General features: G+C 57.7%; 2 protein-coding genes across 3 annotated transcripts; one reads left to right on the top strand and one right to left on the bottom strand.

Moving 5' to 3' along the window:
* Positions 1–2651: 2651 nt before the first annotated feature.
* On the top strand, positions 2652–4183 carry CRB3 (crumbs cell polarity complex component 3). The gene is made up of 3 exons (XM_034996838.1): positions 2652–2818; positions 3581–3654; positions 3977–4183. Exons 1-3 carry the CDS (start codon positions 2737–2739, stop codon positions 4181–4183), a joined length of 363 nt encoding a protein of 120 aa, XP_034852729.1. The 5' UTR covers positions 2652–2736.
* An 800-nt stretch (positions 4184–4983) lies between these two features.
* DENND1C (DENN domain containing 1C) lies at positions 4984–13442 on the bottom strand. 2 transcript variants are annotated; one of them, XM_034996835.1, is made up of 23 exons: positions 13331–13442; positions 12158–12222; positions 12034–12077; positions 11827–11876; positions 11481–11600; positions 11327–11396; positions 11077–11151; positions 10903–10968; positions 10762–10815; positions 10540–10650; positions 9653–9753; positions 9502–9547; positions 9271–9372; positions 9057–9182; positions 8540–8644; positions 7633–7723; positions 7506–7546; positions 7213–7284; positions 6565–6609; positions 6390–6497; positions 6110–6177; positions 5751–5958; positions 4984–5652 (listed from the first exon to the last, which is right to left on the bottom strand). In XM_034996835.1, exons 1-23 carry the CDS (start codon positions 13345–13347, stop codon positions 5038–5040), a joined length of 2400 nt encoding a protein of 799 aa, XP_034852726.1. In that variant the 5' UTR covers positions 13348–13442; the 3' UTR covers positions 4984–5037. The 2 variants fall into 2 exon arrangements, with proteins under 2 accessions (XP_034852726.1, XP_034852727.1); XM_034996836.1 differs by lacking the exon at positions 12034–12077 and having other exon boundaries at positions 13331–13436.
* Positions 13443–17196: the final 3754 nt, after the last annotated feature.

The following is a 17196-nucleotide window of genomic DNA, read 5'->3' as shown; positions in this document are numbered from 1 at the left end:
CGCTTGGGGGGAGGAGGCTGGAGGCGGAGCCGCGGGTGTGGGGCGGAATGTCGGGATGCTTTGGTAGTGCACGGGAAGCACCAGAGTTCATTCTGGGGAGGGGGGCTAGAGAGGTCAGTGGTCTCAACTCTGCTTTCAGAGTTCCGCCTTGCGTGCCTCGGTTTACCCTCTGTCCAAGGGCGCGCAGTAGAGGGATATCAGGGATTTGGTTTCCTAATCCCTTTCCACTTGACCTCCCTCCCCTACTATTTCTCTTTAGGCGCTAAAGTTCTCGTTTTTCCCAGACATGCTCAAGAACCAACCTTACATCATCTAGCCCTCCATCTGCCCGCCCGCTCATTTCACATTCCCCACTCGCCCACAGAAACAGAAAATCAGGAAGCTGCTTTCTCCCTGAAACCCTACATCCCGCCCGCCAGCCTTCCTTTTCGGTCCCACTCAGACTGGGAAACGGAAGATCAACGTGCGGCTTGGCTGCAAAGTCGGTTTCCTATTGGCCAGAGCTGCCTGAGCTGCGCCCGCCCGCCCCACCTGGGCGGGGCTTCTGCGGCGGCCCTGCGCTGCCTTGGGCCCCGGCGGCTTCGGGCTGGCTGGGCAGTCTTAAAGAGGCCGCGGCCTGATCCAGTCGCTGTGCTGACTGCTCTCTCCAGACCAACCTGCGGGTCTCAGTGTCGCAGGCGCGAGTGCCGATGAAGACCGGGAAGCCGAGCGCTGGAGGCGGGGCACCAGCCTGTCGTGCTCGCTGCACCTGCCGAAAGTCCCTCCCACTAATTTCGGGCGCAGTTTCTTGAGTCACCATTAGGGGGAGGGGCGGCCAGACTACTTGGCGAAAAATAATAACAATAACTAACATTGATTCACGGCGTTGCACAATCCAGGCCTTTTACTCACCCCTCGCGTCATCCTCGCCAAAACCCTATAAGGTAGGTGGGACTGGCTTTCCCACTTCACAGATGAGGAAACAGAAGGTTAAACTGCTCTACCCGGGCCACATGCCCAGTAAGCGGCAAAGCGGGGATTTAACCAGACCTGGAATTCTTACCCATCGCTCTATACTCTAAAAGTGATTCATTTCCCCTTAACCATTACTCTTCACCTAGAGTCCCCAGGGGGTGGAGGTCTTATTATCACCGTCCTTTATCGAAAAGTACAGCCTCACTGAGGGCACGTTTAGTTTTGAGCACAAACACACCTGTGAATCCCAGACAAATGGCCTCTTAAGGAGGTCCTAGTGGCCAGTGGTCCAGGTGGCCTCTTAGAGGTCCCCTCACAGATGTTTTCTTTCTTGCAGGTGCCCCACAACATGGGGGATACAGATGTTTTCCCAGAGAAATGCCCCAAACAGGCATTTTCTCACAAATACACCCCTGACAGGTGGGCCGCAATTCACATGAGCCTCTGTCCTGCCCCCCCCCCCCCGAAGCTCCCAGGTGCTTCAATATGAGTGTGCCTCATGCACATGTTCTCAGGTCTTTTTTTCATTCGATCTCAATTCCATGCAGATGTTTCTCATACGAGGCTATTTCCTTCATTTCACAGGTGTCTTTCTCAACAGAAATCCACCCAGGAATGCATTATACAGCTCCCCTCTGCCCCCACACATAGGTATGTTGCAGTTAAGTATACACCCGTCTGGGTACGTTTCCATACACCTGGGTCCTATAAGGTGTACTAAAATGCAGGTGTGTCTCGTACAGGTCTTTCCAATACATTTCCACACAGGAATTCCTCATACAAGAGTTGTTCATTTCATGGGCGAGCCATGCAGATGCGTTTCCAAAGCAAATGAATATATCCTACACCAGAGTGCCTCAGTCAGGTGTTTGTCATAATGCAGATGTGTTCTATACAGCTGTTTTCCACACAGGTCTGCTTCCATTCAGCTATACACCACATAGATGTGATTCAATGCAGATGTCTCCCATAGGTGTCCTTACATATCCACGCAAATGTCTTCTATACAGGTTGGCTCCTAGGCAGGTGTGTACCACACGGGTGTGTCTTTATTAAGGGCCACCCATTCGGGCCTGCCCCAGACAGGCGTGCCCCATGCACCAGTGTCTCCATGCCCGGTTTGCCTCCACACTTGTGCTATCCTACAGATGTGCCCGCAATATAGGTGGGAGGTCCCTCTTACACCTGCGCGCTTGCGCCCCTTTTTACTCTTCGGTATCGTAGAGTTGGGTTCCCGTTACAGGTGCGTCCCTGGCGCGGTCCCACCCCCCCTTTGGCTCCGCCCTCTCGCTTAGGCTCAGGTGCACAAGCCGGAAGTGTGCTCCTCTCCCAGGTGAGTGACTAAACTTTCCGGGTCACGTGAGCGGGCGGAGCTGGAGGAGTCCGAGCTACCGACCGACGCACCGAGGGTTCGAGCCAGGGACCCGGACCGGGAACCTGAGCAAAGTCGAGGACGGCTGGGCCAGGTAGGGAGGTAGGACGCGCGGCCTGGCCTGCCACCCCTTCCCCCCTTCCGCTTCCCTTTCCCCAGCCCAGGAACGCGCCGCCTCGAGTTAATCTTTAATCTCTGACCTCTGGCGGCGGGGGCGGGGCGGGACTGCGGGGTGCCCTGGGCGGGTCATCCCTCCCCTGGGCCTGCGCCCGGGTCTAGCCCCCTCCCCCACGCCATTCTCTTTCTCCCGCCCCAGGTGCCGGCTCGCAGGTACCCCGGGCCCGAGATGCGGTAGAAGCAGCGCGCGCGAGAAGCCGGGTCCCCGGTGCCACCAGCCCGTCGCCCGGCCCATGGCGAGCCCCGGCCTGGGGCTGCTTCTGGCGCTCGGCCTGCCGCTGCTGCCGGCCCGCTGGGGCCGGGCCTGGGGGCAAAGTAGGTACCGGCTAGAGGTTGGGGGGGCGCGGGGCGGGGCTTAGAAGCGCGGGTTACCTGGGCCCTGGAGAGAGGTCAAGAACTGGGGAGCGGTCCTGGGATACCTTGAGAGGAGTCTACAGGGTCGATCAGGGGTAGGGGCTTCCTTGGACGATTGGAGCTGGTGTAGAATTCCTGAGTTCCTGAGGAAGGCGGAATTGTGGGCTGGGGAGAGGAGCCTGTGTACCTGAGTCTCAGTGTGGTTGAAGTGTTTTGAGCGGACTGGGAGCCAGGAGGAGGCCTGCCTGGGAGGAGGCCTCTGATCCCAGGTTGACCAGGCTGGTCATAGGTGTGGACCCAACCGTTTAGTCCTTCTATTTCAGTTTCTGGAGCCTGGGGGGGAGGTGTGAGTCAGACACTCCAGGGAAACGCAGGATCCACCCAGATCCTTAAGGGCCGAGGGAGGGCTGGAGAGGTGGTGGGGGGAGGGCAGGGTCCGGCTTCCAGACACCAACCATTAGAGCAGACCCCAACTCAGCACAAACTGCAAACTACTGTAGGCTGATTGCTCACTGCTGGGCTTTGCTGGGTTGGGGGTGGCTAAAGGAGCAGAAGCGACTGGGCCAGCCCCTGCATGCAGGGCACCCCCAGTCCCTACCAGAATGGAAGACTCAGAAAAGCAGAGTTCTAACTGAGAGATGCCCAAGGAAGGTGCATTTGTGCCAAGATGGGAAGGATAGATAAGGATTAATTTGTCCTCTCTGCCCGCCCCCCCCCCCACAGCGCTGGACCCCCCTATAAATGAGAACGGCACCATTACACCCTCTGACCCAGGCTCTGGCTCCAATGGGGCCCTGGTGAGTTGGGCTTTTATGCAGGAGGAGGGCAACAGCAATGTTACTCAGGTATCCCACATGAAGCAGGTGAAGGGGCCCAGACTCCCAGAGGTGGCAGGTGCTTGGGAGGGGGATCCCAGGCATGGCAGGTGGGAGCCCGGGAGCCCCACATGTGATTGATGGGAATCGGGAATCCTGGGTGGAGGTACCATACCCCCCAAAATGGCAGGCGTTGTGGGGTGGGAGGTTGGTGGGGGGGGGCATTAGGAGCCCTGGATGCTTCTCAGGTGAGGGTGGACAGAATCTCCTGGCTCAGGTGGGCAACCTGTCCCCTCTACTGCAGTCCCAGGCTGCCATCACTGCCATCATTGTGGTCTTCTCCCTCCTGGCCGCCCTGCTTCTGGCCGTGGGGCTGGTGTTGCTGGTGCGAAAACTGCGTGAGAAGAGGCAGACAGAGGGCACCTACCGGCCCAGCAGCGAGGAGCAGGTGGGTGCCCGCGTGCCGCCGCCCCCCAACCTCAAGCTGCCGCCTGAGGAGCGGCTCATCTGAATGCTGGGGCCTGCTGCAGCTGCCACAACTGCCTAGGACCAGCCAGTGCTCGCTCACACACAGCAGCTGCCACCAAGACAACAGCCTCTGATGGTCCAGGAGGACTTGAGGGGGCCAGGGGGCACCTGCCTGGCAGGCTCGGTGAAGCATGCCGCCTCTGCTTGACTCTGCCTGCAGTTGGGGATGCCGGGGCTGGGGGCCCGCCTCCGCGCTTGCTGCCCCATCTCCGCTCGGCCGGCCATCCTGCTGCCACACAGGCCCGACAAATCCTCTCCTTTCTTTCAGTTCAACCATGCAGCCGAGGCCCGGGCTCCCCAGGACTCCAAGGAGACAGTGCGGGGCTGCCTACCCATCTAGGTCTCCTTTTCTATCCGTCTGCCTTGCTGTGTGACCTTGGGGGAAAGCAGAGCCCTCTCTGGGCAATCAAACCTAGCCAGTGCTTAAGAATAGAAGGGAAGAAGGTGCTTTAAAGACTCTGTCCCTGAGGGTGAGGGAGAGTGCTGCTCACATTTTATATATATACATACAGTCAATAGTGAGATGTAACAAAACCTTTTTCTTCTTGAGCTGACGGGGCAGGAATTAGTCTAGATGGAGGGAACAAACTCAGGACTCATAGGCTGTTGAGAGATGAACTGTAAGGTTGCAAGGATCCTAGGGCTGGGAGGGCTTCCTGGAAGGGAGGGGCTTCCAGCTGCACCTGAGAGCCAGCTGGAGGCTGCCCCAGGAGGAAGGTAGTGGATGGGGTACGTTTCTGAGCAGAGAGAGGGCCCCCAGATGAACTCACCAGGAAAACCAGCTTTGGGTTCTTGTGCTTTATTGAAGGTTTGTGGTCTCCTCCAGGACCCAGATTCTTAACCTTCAAAACACTTTTTAAGCTCAGCGACTCTGGGCCGGCTCCTAGCCTGGGGCTCCAGCCAGTCGTTGGCAGGTGCAGCAGGGGATCTGAGGGCTCCCGGCCCCTCCGGGAGCTGGAAGTGAGCGTCCTCTGCCAGCAGGACCTCAGAGGGCTGGGATCTGGGGTTCTCTGGGGAACCAGGATCTGAGGAAGAATCAAGGGGTTGGGATGTCCAGGTAATATCCAAGTTGGGCTTTGTGGGGACCAGAAGTTGGGGGCTTTCTGGAGGGCTGGAGTGGGTGGGTGCTGTGGAGAGCTGGGCGCAGGGGCTTTCCTGGGCTCTGGGATCTTCAGCTGCCTTGGGGGAAGGGGAGAGATGTAGGATTAGAAGACGGGACTCAGGGTCCCCTTGGCTGCTTGGGTCCACAGAAGCTGGTGAGGACGGGGGTGGAAGGATGATTTCTTGGCTGGCCTCCAAGGCTGGCCGGGAAGTAGGGTCCTTTGAGGAGGTCATGGCATCCAAAGGCTGGAGGGTTTGCAGAGATGGCAGGTCGGCAGGTAGGGACAGGGGCTGAGGCTCTGGTGGTTTTTCCTCGTCTGGTTGCCATCTTGATCTTCCTGGTATGTCAGGCTGGGTAGGGGTGGGGAGATGGGCAAGTTGCTGGCCTTCAGATGCTGTAGGGGCTGGGAAGTCAGATGGGCCAGTGGGGGAGGACTAGGGGCTCTCACCAAGCTGAAGCAGCTGTCCGGGTCCCCTCTGTGGCAGCAGTCCAAGCTCTGGCTGGGCCGCAGGCTGCCTGTCCTGCTGGCTCCCATGCTCAGACTGTCCAGAATCTCACTCAGCAAATCCAGTTCTTCTCCGGACCCCAGGAAACTGTTGTCAAGAGCTTCCTCTGCGCATGGGTCCTGGGCATCCTCAGGGCTCAGAGCAGGTGCCCTGCGTAAGGATGGGCAGCCTCAGATGTCTGCCCAAGACCCCCAGTCCTGATTGGACTGCTCTGGAGGTTCTTGAGTTTAGGGACCATCCTCCCCATCAGTCCTGGCCTCCCACTTCCAACATTGCTGCCTCCCCAGCCTTTGAGCCTTACCCCTCCTCTAGGGACACAGAAGGTCTCTCCTCCAGCCGCCGCCTCCTGCTGGGGCGAAGGGGCCGGTTCTGCAAAGGACAGATTTGGAGGGCGGGGCTTCAGGAACTACAGAACCGGGTTTCTGGAGGAGGGTGAGTGTTAAGTGGGCACCAGATACTGGGGTAGGTGAGCAGGTGAGTGAGATGTCTGGGTGGAGACAGAATGGGAGGAGGACTAGGTGGTAATTCCAGGTGTGAGCATTTGCGGTGGGGTGTGTGTGTGTGGCGGGGGACACACTTACCTTTCCAAAGTGCTGGGTGATAGGCAGGCGCTGCTGCAGACGATCTGAGCGGCTGGTTAGGGACAGGGCTCTCAGGGAACCCCCCCTTTGCAGGCCAGAGTTCCCATCCTAAGAAGAGGGTGGGTAAGCCAGGAGCCCCTTCTTCATTGCCCCAGCCATTGGCCACTGGTCTTACCTTGTACGTCAGAAGGCTCTGCACACCCTTCAAGCTGCTCTTGGCCTATGGAGGAGCCAAAAGAGAATTAGATTCCACAGTGATTTGACCCTGAGCATTTGAGAACTCAGCTCTCCATCCCATAGGACAACTGTCTTGCCATCTGTTCACGTTTGTGCCTCACAGATGGTCACAGATTTCCATGCACCATGTAAGAAGTCAACACAAACTCACCCCTTGCCTAATGCAAAAGGAGTATTCCTAGGGGACTATAATCACTGAATGAAATGGGGAGTGGCAAAAACGGAACATTGTAAAAATGTATCAGCATTCAAAAGCCAGGCAACTGAATAAAATCTAAGTTCGGAGCTGCAGAAGTTGGCCACAGGAAACTTCCGGGACCGTAATGTCTGAGGACAAAACATGTTCACCAACGAATCTGGGTTGTCACTTTCAAATAGGGAAGCAATGATCCTGACAAAAATGAGTAGGTAAATGGAGAATAAAAGCCGGAAGACTTGTTAATGGTTTAATGCTGGTTCGGTTCTGATAAAAATGTTTGCACTTTAAATGGGGGGTTAAAATGTCCTGTCCCCATGAGGGTTTGAAATGTGCCTTGTCCCCTTGTCTTTGTCATCCCAGTAAGTGGCCTATCTAATGTAGCCTCACCGAGCGGTACATGTTTTTGACAGCTGGTTGGGTCTTGGCCTTGACTGAATGCAGGAGGGCACCACCACCTTTCTGGGGAGAGAGAATGGCAAGGGAGAGAGACTTGGTACCCTGGGGTTACCCCAGACTCCACCTCCCCACCCCAGCTGTGTGATGCTGGGCAAGCCCCTCTCCCCAGCCAAGTCCCAATTTCTTCACTTCTGTCTATAAATGTGCAGAATGATGACCCTGGAGACTGTTACGGAGCTAAGTTAATCCAATAATAAACACTAAACAAAGTTCGGTGTTACTACCTTTAGGTTGTCTGCCCAGAGCTGGTAGGAGCGAAGAGTGCCTGCAATGAGGAGAGCTGGTCATGGCTGGTGGGCTGAGGCTGGGGTACTGGTGGGGTGGGGGTTTCGGCCTAGGCACAGGGCTCACCTGAGGAGGCGTCGCTGCAGGTGATCTCCTGCTCAAAGAGATCTGAGAAGCCCTCTCCTGTGTTCAGCTTCTCCAGGCGGCCTTCGATGAACTGGGGGTGGGGGAAGGGTCAGAAAGGGCTGCCACCAACACCTCTGAATTCGAGGACTCAGGATTCTGCTGGCCTTACACATGCAGAAGCCATCCCTGGCCCCTCCAGGGACTCACCCCTAGGACTCGGGAGTCTGGAGCCACCTCAGGAAGCCAGAAGCCCAACCCTCTCCCCCGCCACCCCAGTCAGGACCTGTCAGGGACCAGACCCCGCCCCTCATAGGGACCCGGAAGTCGGACTCTGACGCTCCTGACCGGCTCCCCACTCCTTTCAGTGATCCTGGAAGAAGTCGACCTCACCTTCAGGGACCCGAGAACCCATCCCCGCACACATGGGCCCTAGAGCTCTATCCACCTCCAAGAACCCAGGAATCCGGCTCCACTTCTCCCCCACGTCCCTGTAACCCCGGAGTCCCCGCCCGCCTCCTCCCCAGCAAGGGGAGTGCACACTCGGGACACACCCCTTTCAGAGTCCCGCACGTACACCCACTCCCGCCCCGGATGCTCCATCCTTAGGGACCCAGGGATTTAATCCCACCTCAATCTCCCCAGGAACCTGGGAGTAGATCTTATCCCCCAGGAGTCGGGGGCTCCCATCTTTAGGGAAACGGTAGTGCAGTCATGCCTCCCCCACCCGGGGACCTTGAAGGGTGGGACCCCGCCGGACCGACTCTAGTCTCCCCTATAGGACTCAGGCTTCCGTCCCTGTAGCTCCGGCTCGCCCCCCAGGGACCCAGGATTTTCAGCTCCAGCCCCGCCCTAGCCCCGCCCTAGCCCCGCCCCCGGCCTCGGCCCCGCCCTCACGGTTCTGGCGCACCTGTTTGAACAGCTGCAGGTGCACAGCCCGCCGATGGAAGGCCTGCAGGGGCGCCCCAGGCTTCTGGGCCAAGAAGGCTTCTTCGCTGAAGGTCACAGGCTGGCCCTAGAAGAAAGACCCTGAACTTCCCATCTGAACTTTCGTGGCTCTCCTGGACCCCAGCTATCTCCCTTATTGTATCATATGTCTATGCAGCAAACGTAAAATGGGACCATAATGGTATCTATCTCATCATACAGTTGTGAGCATTAAACGAGATACAGTGACAGTAAAACCTAGCCTTCAGCGAGTGCTCCCGATGTGCTAGGCACTATCCAAACATTTTGCATATGCCCATTCATTGACTCACATGACCCTTTTGTGTGGGTACTAATGGGATCCCATTTTGCAGATGAGCAAACAGAGGCACAGAGTAAGCACTCCATAAAGGCTAGGTATTATTATCATTAATTATTATTATTATTATTAATCCTTCAGGGACCCACGAGGCCTCTCCCTTGGCCTCCCCGCTGCTCACCGGGCTGCAGATGAGCGCATCGCGGTAACCCCCGAAGAGCAGGGCCTGGGCTTTGAGGAAGAGACGGGACACCCCTTCCCCCGGCGCCAGCGCAACCTTCCTTAGCTGAAGCCTCAGCAGGGACACCTGGGGGACAAGGGGAGGCTGTGAGCCGGCAGATGTGGGGCCTTGGCCTCCTCGACGTGGCAGGAACACAGAAGGCGGTGACACTGACCACGTCTGGGGGCAACGCTTGCACGTCGTCGAAGGGCGTCTCCAAGGTATTGGAGTCCACGTTCATCACCACGACCTCCTCCAGGGCTTTCTCCCGCACTCTCTGCGTCGGGGAGTGGGGGTGGGGACGGCCGCTCAGAGCCCGAGGATCTCTGGCGGGGGGCGGTTATTTGGGGATGCAGGAGGAGGGGAATCCCGTCCGCCGCTGCGATCCCGGTCTGCTCCCACTCACCTCGGCGAGACTGGAGTGCACTCCGATGAGGTAGGGCATGGGCGCACTGCAGACGACCGAGGGGACAGGGTCATGCAGGCGCCGCCCCACAGTCTCCAGGACCCCAGGCCTCTTCCCCAAGTCCTGCGGCTCCCCGGTCCCCGCCCCTCACCAGCAGTAGTCTAGCAGATGCGGCGGCAGCGTGGGGATCAGTACGTGCTCCCAGTGCATGGGGTACAGGAGGGCGCAGGACGCGTGGACGCACGATGTCAGCTGGGGATACGTAGGGGGCCGTGGAGTCAAGGCCTGGACCCCACCCCCCGACCTCCCCCCACCCCCCGGCCTCCCCCCCTTCCCCAGCTTCAAGGACCCTCTTCTGGACGGTGGCTCTCCCGGCTCCATTTCCCACGTCCCCAGTCTCCTGTCCCTATCTCCCCCTCCTCGCCCCTTCCCCACCCACTACTGGGTAAGAGGTGAAAATTCAAATCCCTTTAGGAATCCTGTGAAGACCAAGAATTCGAGAAGTTACAGTGTTTGGAGCTCGTGGGGCCACCACTCAGCGGGTCCCAGTCGCTCCCTTTAGGGGGCGGAGCTAATATGCAACACTCCGGATCTCTCCCCTCAGGGGTAGAACAGCCCAGTAACTCCACCCTCAAAGAGGCGGAGCTAGAATTCAGCTCCCTTGGTCGCTAGGGGTGGAGCCGGCATTCGTCCTGCACTCGCGACCTCCGCCCTCCCCTTAGGGACAAAACTAGTTTAGCGCTCCCCGATCCAACCCTCCAGAGGGGCGGAGCCAGTCTTGTTTCGGCCCCTAGTGGGTGGGGTCTGGACTAAGCGCTCCCCGAGAGGGGGCACTACAGCGCGGCCCACTCTGATTCCCCCCCCCAGAAGGGCGGAGCCAGGATCCAGCTCAACTCTGATGTTCAAAGGGGCAGAGCCAGGACTTTGCCTCAAGTCTCGCCCAGTGGAATTAGAGCCAGGAATCCGCCCCGCGGTCCCGCCCCCCGAGGGGCGAAGCCAGGCCTTGGCCCCACCCCGGCCCGGCTGGCCCCGCCTCACGGTGCTCAGCTTGCTGGCGATCAGTAGGACCCTTCTTTCCGCCAGGAGCGCGGCGAACAGCCCCACGATGTTCTCGTCGGTCACCGCCACCACCAGCTCCGTTAGGTTCCTCTGAGGGTCGGAGAGAAGCGCTGGGCGCGAAGGACCGCAGGATCCGACAGCCCCTTCTGGGTTTCGGGACCTCTCCCCGCCCCCAGGACTCCCTCCCAGGTGTCCACTCACGTTCTCAGGAATGGATGGCAGGCGGCCGGAGTCGGGGGCTACGAAGCAGGAAAGCTGGTGGGGGGCGATGGGCGGGGGCACCGATCAGTCAGGGGTCGGCCTCACTTGGGTGCCCAACCTAACAGGGTCCCCAGTTCTCACCGGCCTGCTGTTCCCGGGAGCAGGGGGAGGGATGCTTTGTGCCCTGGAGACTGTCACTCCGTTGCCCTGGGAGAGAGGTGTGGCTGTGGGGTCCTCAGGGCTGGGGTCCTCAGGGTTGGGGCGCAGCCTCCCCATCCACCCGAGGGGGTCACCCAGAAGCTGGGGGCTACTCACCAGCTCGATGGAGGCCTGAGTCCCAGGCAGGGGCTGCTGCAGCAGGTTTAGAAGAAATCCCTCGACCTCAGAGACCTGGGTGGGAGCGGGGTGTCTGAGCCAGGACGTGGGCTGGGGATTCTGACGGGGGCGGAGTGGTCTGGGAGGAGCCGAGGGTCTTAGGTCAGGCCTGGGGGTTCTGAGCCTGGCTGGGGGCTTGGGAGGGTAGGGCTGGGACTCCCACAGGAACAAGAAGGGGGACTGGTCTTACTTGGTCCTGGGCCAGGAGATCGCCCACAGTGTTCAGCAGCTTGTAGAACACCTCAAACCAAGGCAGGTGGCTGTGGGGAGAAGATATAGGTTCTATGAAGTACCCCTAGGCCAAGGCCCTTCCCACCCCCACCCCAGAGCCCCATACCCCACACCTGAGGATGCAGAGGCAACTGTGGGCACCAGCCCGGAGGTGGCAGAAACCAAATCGGCGGGTGCCGCTCAGGTCGGTGAGGGCGAAGGTGAAATGTTGTACAGCTGGGCTGGGGGGCTCCCTGCAGGTGGGAAAGGCTCTCAGAAACCTGAGGGTCCCAGCTCCCTGATCCGTCCCCCGCCAACACTCCTAGTACTGTGTCCACCAGTCTGAGACTCTGGGTGTACAGGTTCTTAGCTGTCGGGGTCCCTGAGCGCCTGAGTCCCTGGGTCCCTGGTTGTTTGAATCCTGGGGGTCTCTGAGAGTTCTGAGTCCTTTGGTCCTTGAGCGTCTGCTTCCATCCGTACCTTTCCACATCAAAAGGGAAGCAGAATTTAGGCACCATCTGCATAGCCTCCTGGGGATGGAGAGAAGCACACACTGCTTGACCACCCAGGTTGGGCAGACACGGATAGAATCACAAACACACACACACACTTGTCTTGGGCCAAGACAGTCTCTTCCCCTAGGGGGACCGGCCCGGGTCCAGGGGAGCAAAGAGCCGGCCTGCATACCTGGTCCCTGAAGTCTGGGGGGAACTGCCGCAGGATGGGGGGATCTGCAGGAGAGCAGGCTTCTAAGTTCAGGGCCCCAGGCCCGCCCCCATGTCCCCAGTCCCACCTGAGGACCCCAACTCACCCTCCTGCAGGGAGGCAGGGCAGGCTGCTTCAAAGAACCAATCGAACATGGCAGGTGGATCTCCTCTGTGGGACAGGACACGGGGGACATGGCTTAGCGAGTCCAGGGGCTTGCTTCTGTGTATGTGGTCGCGTGTACGTGTGTCTGCAACTCCGCGTGCAACTGCGTGTGGTGCCCTCAGTGACTTGCGGCAGTGTATATAGGTTGTGTGATGCAGTGTGAACAATGGCGTTGATTGTGTGTGCATGGCTGAGCGGTATGGAGCAGAGTGTGAGCGTGACTGTGTGCGTGTGTCTGATTATGTGCTGCGTGACCGGTGTGAGCACGCAGGGGTGTGTGTGTGTGTTCGTGAGTCTATCCGTGTCTGCCTGACTGTCCAGTGTCCAGCGGGAGTGGGAGTGTGTGCGACCAAGCCAGCGTGAGGATGACTAACATCTGCAATTTCTTGCATGGCTGCGAGTGTGGCTGGGTCAGTGTGTGTGCATCCCTGCGCTCTTCCTGAGAGCGAGAGGCCCTGCCCATGTGTCTCTGTGTGGGAGACTTCATGGTGCCCCGGGGACTGACCCCAAATTTCTCATCAGAGCAAGGAGGGCCACATGCCCTCGTACTTCTGTGAGCCCTGCACCCTCTGCCGTGCTCCCTCGTCCCCCACTCTGCCCACCCCACAGAAGATGCTGGGACTTGGACTCAGGGGGAGCAACGGTGAGACCTGAAGAGAGGCAGAGGACAGGATGGGGACTGGCTGCAGACACACACAGTCCCCGACACCCTGACACGGGAATCCCCAGCACTTCACCCTCATGCCCACGCGGTCCCACACAAGCGCCCAGGCACAAGGACCCACACAATCTTCTCTCACCTCCCCGTCCCCTGCTGGCCCCCCGAAGCCATGTTCCCCATCTCTCTGATACACCAAGAGGTGCCTGCTCAGAGTTACAGACTTAGGCAGAGCCGGAAGGAGAAAGAGAGAGAGAGAGGGGGAAGAGGGGCTGAGAGTGGCCTGAGAGTCGAGTTCACACTGCAGGCCCGCTGAGAGACCTGCCCCAGACCCAGCCACCTGCCCCTGTGCCTCACAGCGCCTCCCGGGCCTGCCCTGGCCCAGCTCCCCTGGCCCCAGCCCAGGCCTGCTCTGGGAATCTTGGTCCAGAGAGTCGGGGAGGGTGCAGCTCTTACTCAGCTTTGGATCCCATGGTCCCTGCAGGGCCGCCGGCGGCGGCGGCAGGGCCCTTGCCCCAGGGGTCCTGGGGGCCTGTGCTTGCGCAGGGCTGGGCCCTGAGCCCGCTCAACTTCCTGTGTGGCCGGGAGAGGAAGTTTGACGGGTGACGTCCCAGGAGGGAGGCCCCCGCCCCCACCCACTGTGAGAGACCCAGGCATCCTGCCTCCCAGCCTTCTGAGGGTAGGGTGGGCATGGGTGGCGGGCTCGGAGGCTAGACCCCCAGCACCGTCCTGCCAGGCCAGGGCACCTCTGGTCCCTGACATCCCACCCAAGCCTTCCTCTCTCTGGGACAGCCAAAGATTGACAATTTGCCTAAAATGCTTCCTCTTTCCTCAACTCTTCTTTCCTTTGGCCTATCTGCACTGGCCATTCCCTATAGGACCACCAGAGGGAGCCAGGCTGGAGAGCGGACACACGGGAACCAGGGAGGTGGACAGACAGCAGACAGAGCGTAGTCGCGGACACAGACTGAGGAGTGCAGAGGGACAGCACACATACGGAGCAGTCCTTGCCCAGCCATGTGATGGATGCAGAAGTGACACCCAGGTGCAGCCAGCAGACAGTTTCCAGACAGAGACAACAGACCACAGCTGTGGGTACAGACAGGACAGCGGAGATACAGATCTGGATAAGAGACAGAAGCGCAGAGAGCTCAGATACAGATAGAGCAGTAACAGAGGGGCAGACGTGGTCAGGACCCGGCCACGAGCCAGAGTCATAGCCAGACAGGGTCACACACACGGAGGGAGACACATCCGGACACCCCCAAGCAGAGCTGCAGACTCAGAAAGAGACAGAATGCAAGTGGACAGATGGCTACATTGTCCTTGGGAAGCACAAGGACACACTTTCAGGCACAAAGGTACCTATGGTCATGCACACACACATAAAATCCCACAGTCAGACTTAGGGAGTCCAAATTCAACAGAGTCTGCAAGACTCCTCAGCCTCCTGAAAGGTCCTGAGAATGTCTATATGGATATAGGTGTGCATGGGCAAGAATCTGCATGCCTGGCATGTCCCGGGGAGTCTGGAGGTGAAAGTCTGTGTGGCTGTGGGATCTGTGTCTAGTCCATCAGGCTGTGTAAAGATGCTGGTGACTGGGGATTCTCATTCTGTGCGTGTCTGTTGTGACCATGGGTGCAAGGTATTTCCATGCCAAGGAGTGGGGGCTGAGCAGGTGCGCAAGCATGTGAACACACACACACACACACACACATACACACACACCTGTAAAGCCTCCAGCCAAGACAGAGGTGGATGAGGCTAAACAGAGAGCTTGGTGCCCCTTTTCTCTCCAGGGAGGCTGGACCACGACCCAGGGCTGGGGATGCATGGTGCAGAGTTCTTGCCTTTCTCTCTTCTCACACTCTTAGACCTTGCTAGAGACTGAAATGCTTGTGTCCTGCGCCCAATTCACATATTTAATCCCACCCACCCCCAAGGTGATGGTATTAGGAGGCGGGGCCGGTGGGAGGTGACCAGGCCATTATGAGACCCCAGAAAGCTCCCTCGTCCCTTCTGCCATGTGAGGACATCGTGAGAAAACATCTGTCTCTATGAACCAGGGAGTGGGTCCCCACCGGACATGGAATCTGTCGGTGCCTTGAACTTGGACTTCCAGTCTTGAGAACCATGACAAATAAGTGTGTATTGCTTAGAAGCCGCCCAGTCTGTAGCATTCCTTTATAGCAGCCCTGACGGACTAAGGCCCGGAGTCTGCAGAGGCCTCCTGAGTCCCTCTTCGTTTCTGAAATCCACTCCAATTCAGAACAAATGCCCGATGGCACACCAAGGAGATGGAGCTAAAAGAAGAGTTTACGCCCCTGATGTGTGATTTCAGAGTGGGATTCTCTGCGCAGCTCAGTTAGTGCATCCGGAACATAAAGTGGATATGGTGCCTGTCTCACAGATCCATGAAGGCTCAAGAGAGAATTCATGTAAAATGTTTAGTATGAGGCCTGAATCAAGCTTTTGATATGCTCTGTCTGTTATTGTGGGAGGAAGGTCAGCTGAGTGGTTAAGAAAATGATTTTGGAGTCAGAGAGACCTGGGTTCAAAGGCCTGGCTCTGTTATTTAACATCTGTGGGATCTTAGGCAAGTCATTTGACCTCTCTGTATTAATTATCGATTGCTGTGTACTTTCCATGCCTTCGTTCTTCTCACTGTAGAATGAAGAAATCAGGACATCTACAGTGCACTTGCTCATTCATGCAACAAAGAATTACCGAGGGCCTGTGTTGCATCAGGCTGTTCTAGGCACATGGCGACCAAGGTAGACAAGATTTCTGTCCTCCTGAAGCTTACATGCCAGTGGGGAGGCAAGAGGACAGACAAAAGAAACAAGTGTATAAATAGACAAGATAATTTGTGAGTTAGCAATAGGTGCTACCAGTGAAATGAAACAAGATAGCAGATGGAGAGGGGCTGGGTGCTAATTTCCGTTTGCCAAGGGCAGGCTGTTCCGAGGAGGTGACATTTGAATGGAAGCCTGTAGACCAGAAGTGGCCAGTCGTGAGCACCTCTGGAAAAAGTAGAGGAACAGCATGCACAAAGGCCCTGAGGTTGACTCAAGCGTGATTGGATTGAGCACAAAAAGGTCGCTGCCGTTTCAGCTTAATGAGCGTGGGGGAGGGTGATAGGGATGTAGTCAGCAGTGGGTAGAGACCAAGGTGAGAGTCTGGGTTTCAGTCTGAGTGTGAGGGGAGTCATGGGAAGGTGTGAGCCAGGGAGGGACAGGCTCTTATTTGCATATAAAGGCTCCTCTCTGGCTACAGTAGAAGGAGGACTCACTTCAGGATGGCTGGAGTGGCAGCAGGGAGTCTAGGGAAGCCATTGCGGGAGGTTTCTGGATGTGGAATAATGGTGCCTTAGTCCAGGGTATAGACAAGTGGGGAGAAGGGGTCAAATTTGGGATACATTCTGGAGACAGAGACAACCAGATCAGCAAAAGATAGGAAGTGTGTGCTGGGCATACATATGAAAGAAGGAATCAAGGCTGACTGCTAGCTTTGGGGTTTGAGCAACTGGATGGTGCCATTTATTGCAGAAGGGGATGTTTTGGGAGTAGAAGAGGGAGTTCTTTTGTGGCCATGTTAGGTTTGAGATGATAAAGAGAGCCAAGTTCACTGCCTCGTCCATTGTCTTTCTGCTCCACCACCCAGCACTGTGCTGTGCCCGCTGAGCTGTGGGTTGAGGGGGCTGGGTACCCAGGCTGTCATCCCTACACTTCTTCCTCCTGGCTGCGGTGGGACCCAGCCAGGGGGCTGGAAGGCCAGTCTGGTTCTGGTGGCTGAGCTTAGAGTGTGGTGGGAAGAGCTGACTGGCTCTCAGCATCTCTCCTCCTGGTTTGCCTGCCTTTGGTATCGCAGAAGTGAGAAAATTTAAAAAACAAAACAAAACAATTCCTAGACTTCGTTCCAGCTTTGGTTCTGGATGCAGATGAGGTTCTACCAACTAGAAATGCTCATAAGATTTGGAAGGCAGAGTGAGGCAGAACTCTCTCTCTGTGTGTACCTATTTCCAGCTTTGTGGGTGTTGGGAGGTGTGCTTGGATTCAGTAATTCTGGTGGCAGCCTCTTGATTCTCCACCTTTCTCACTGAGCAGAGGAAGCAGTTCCCTGGTGGCTGAACTCTGTGATGTTCCAGCCTATTCCAGCCTATTCCAGGGCTATTCAAAATGCGGTCTCATGGGCAGCAGCATCACCATCACCTGGGAGCTTGTTAAAAATGCAAAGTCTGGGGGCGCCTGGCTGGCTCAGTTGGTGGAGCATGCAACTCTTGATCTCGGGGTGTGGGTGTGAGCCCTGCGTTGGGTGTAGA

The sequence above is a fragment of the Mirounga leonina genome, unplaced genomic scaffold, assembly GCF_011800145.1.
Source record: "Mirounga leonina isolate KUSES-001 unplaced genomic scaffold, KU_Mleo_1.0 Mir_94, whole genome shotgun sequence".
Taxonomy (NCBI): domain Eukaryota; kingdom Metazoa; phylum Chordata; class Mammalia; order Carnivora; family Phocidae; genus Mirounga; species Mirounga leonina.
The sequence above is the reverse complement of the archived record's forward strand: the minus strand, read 5'-3'. Positions and strand labels throughout refer to the sequence as shown.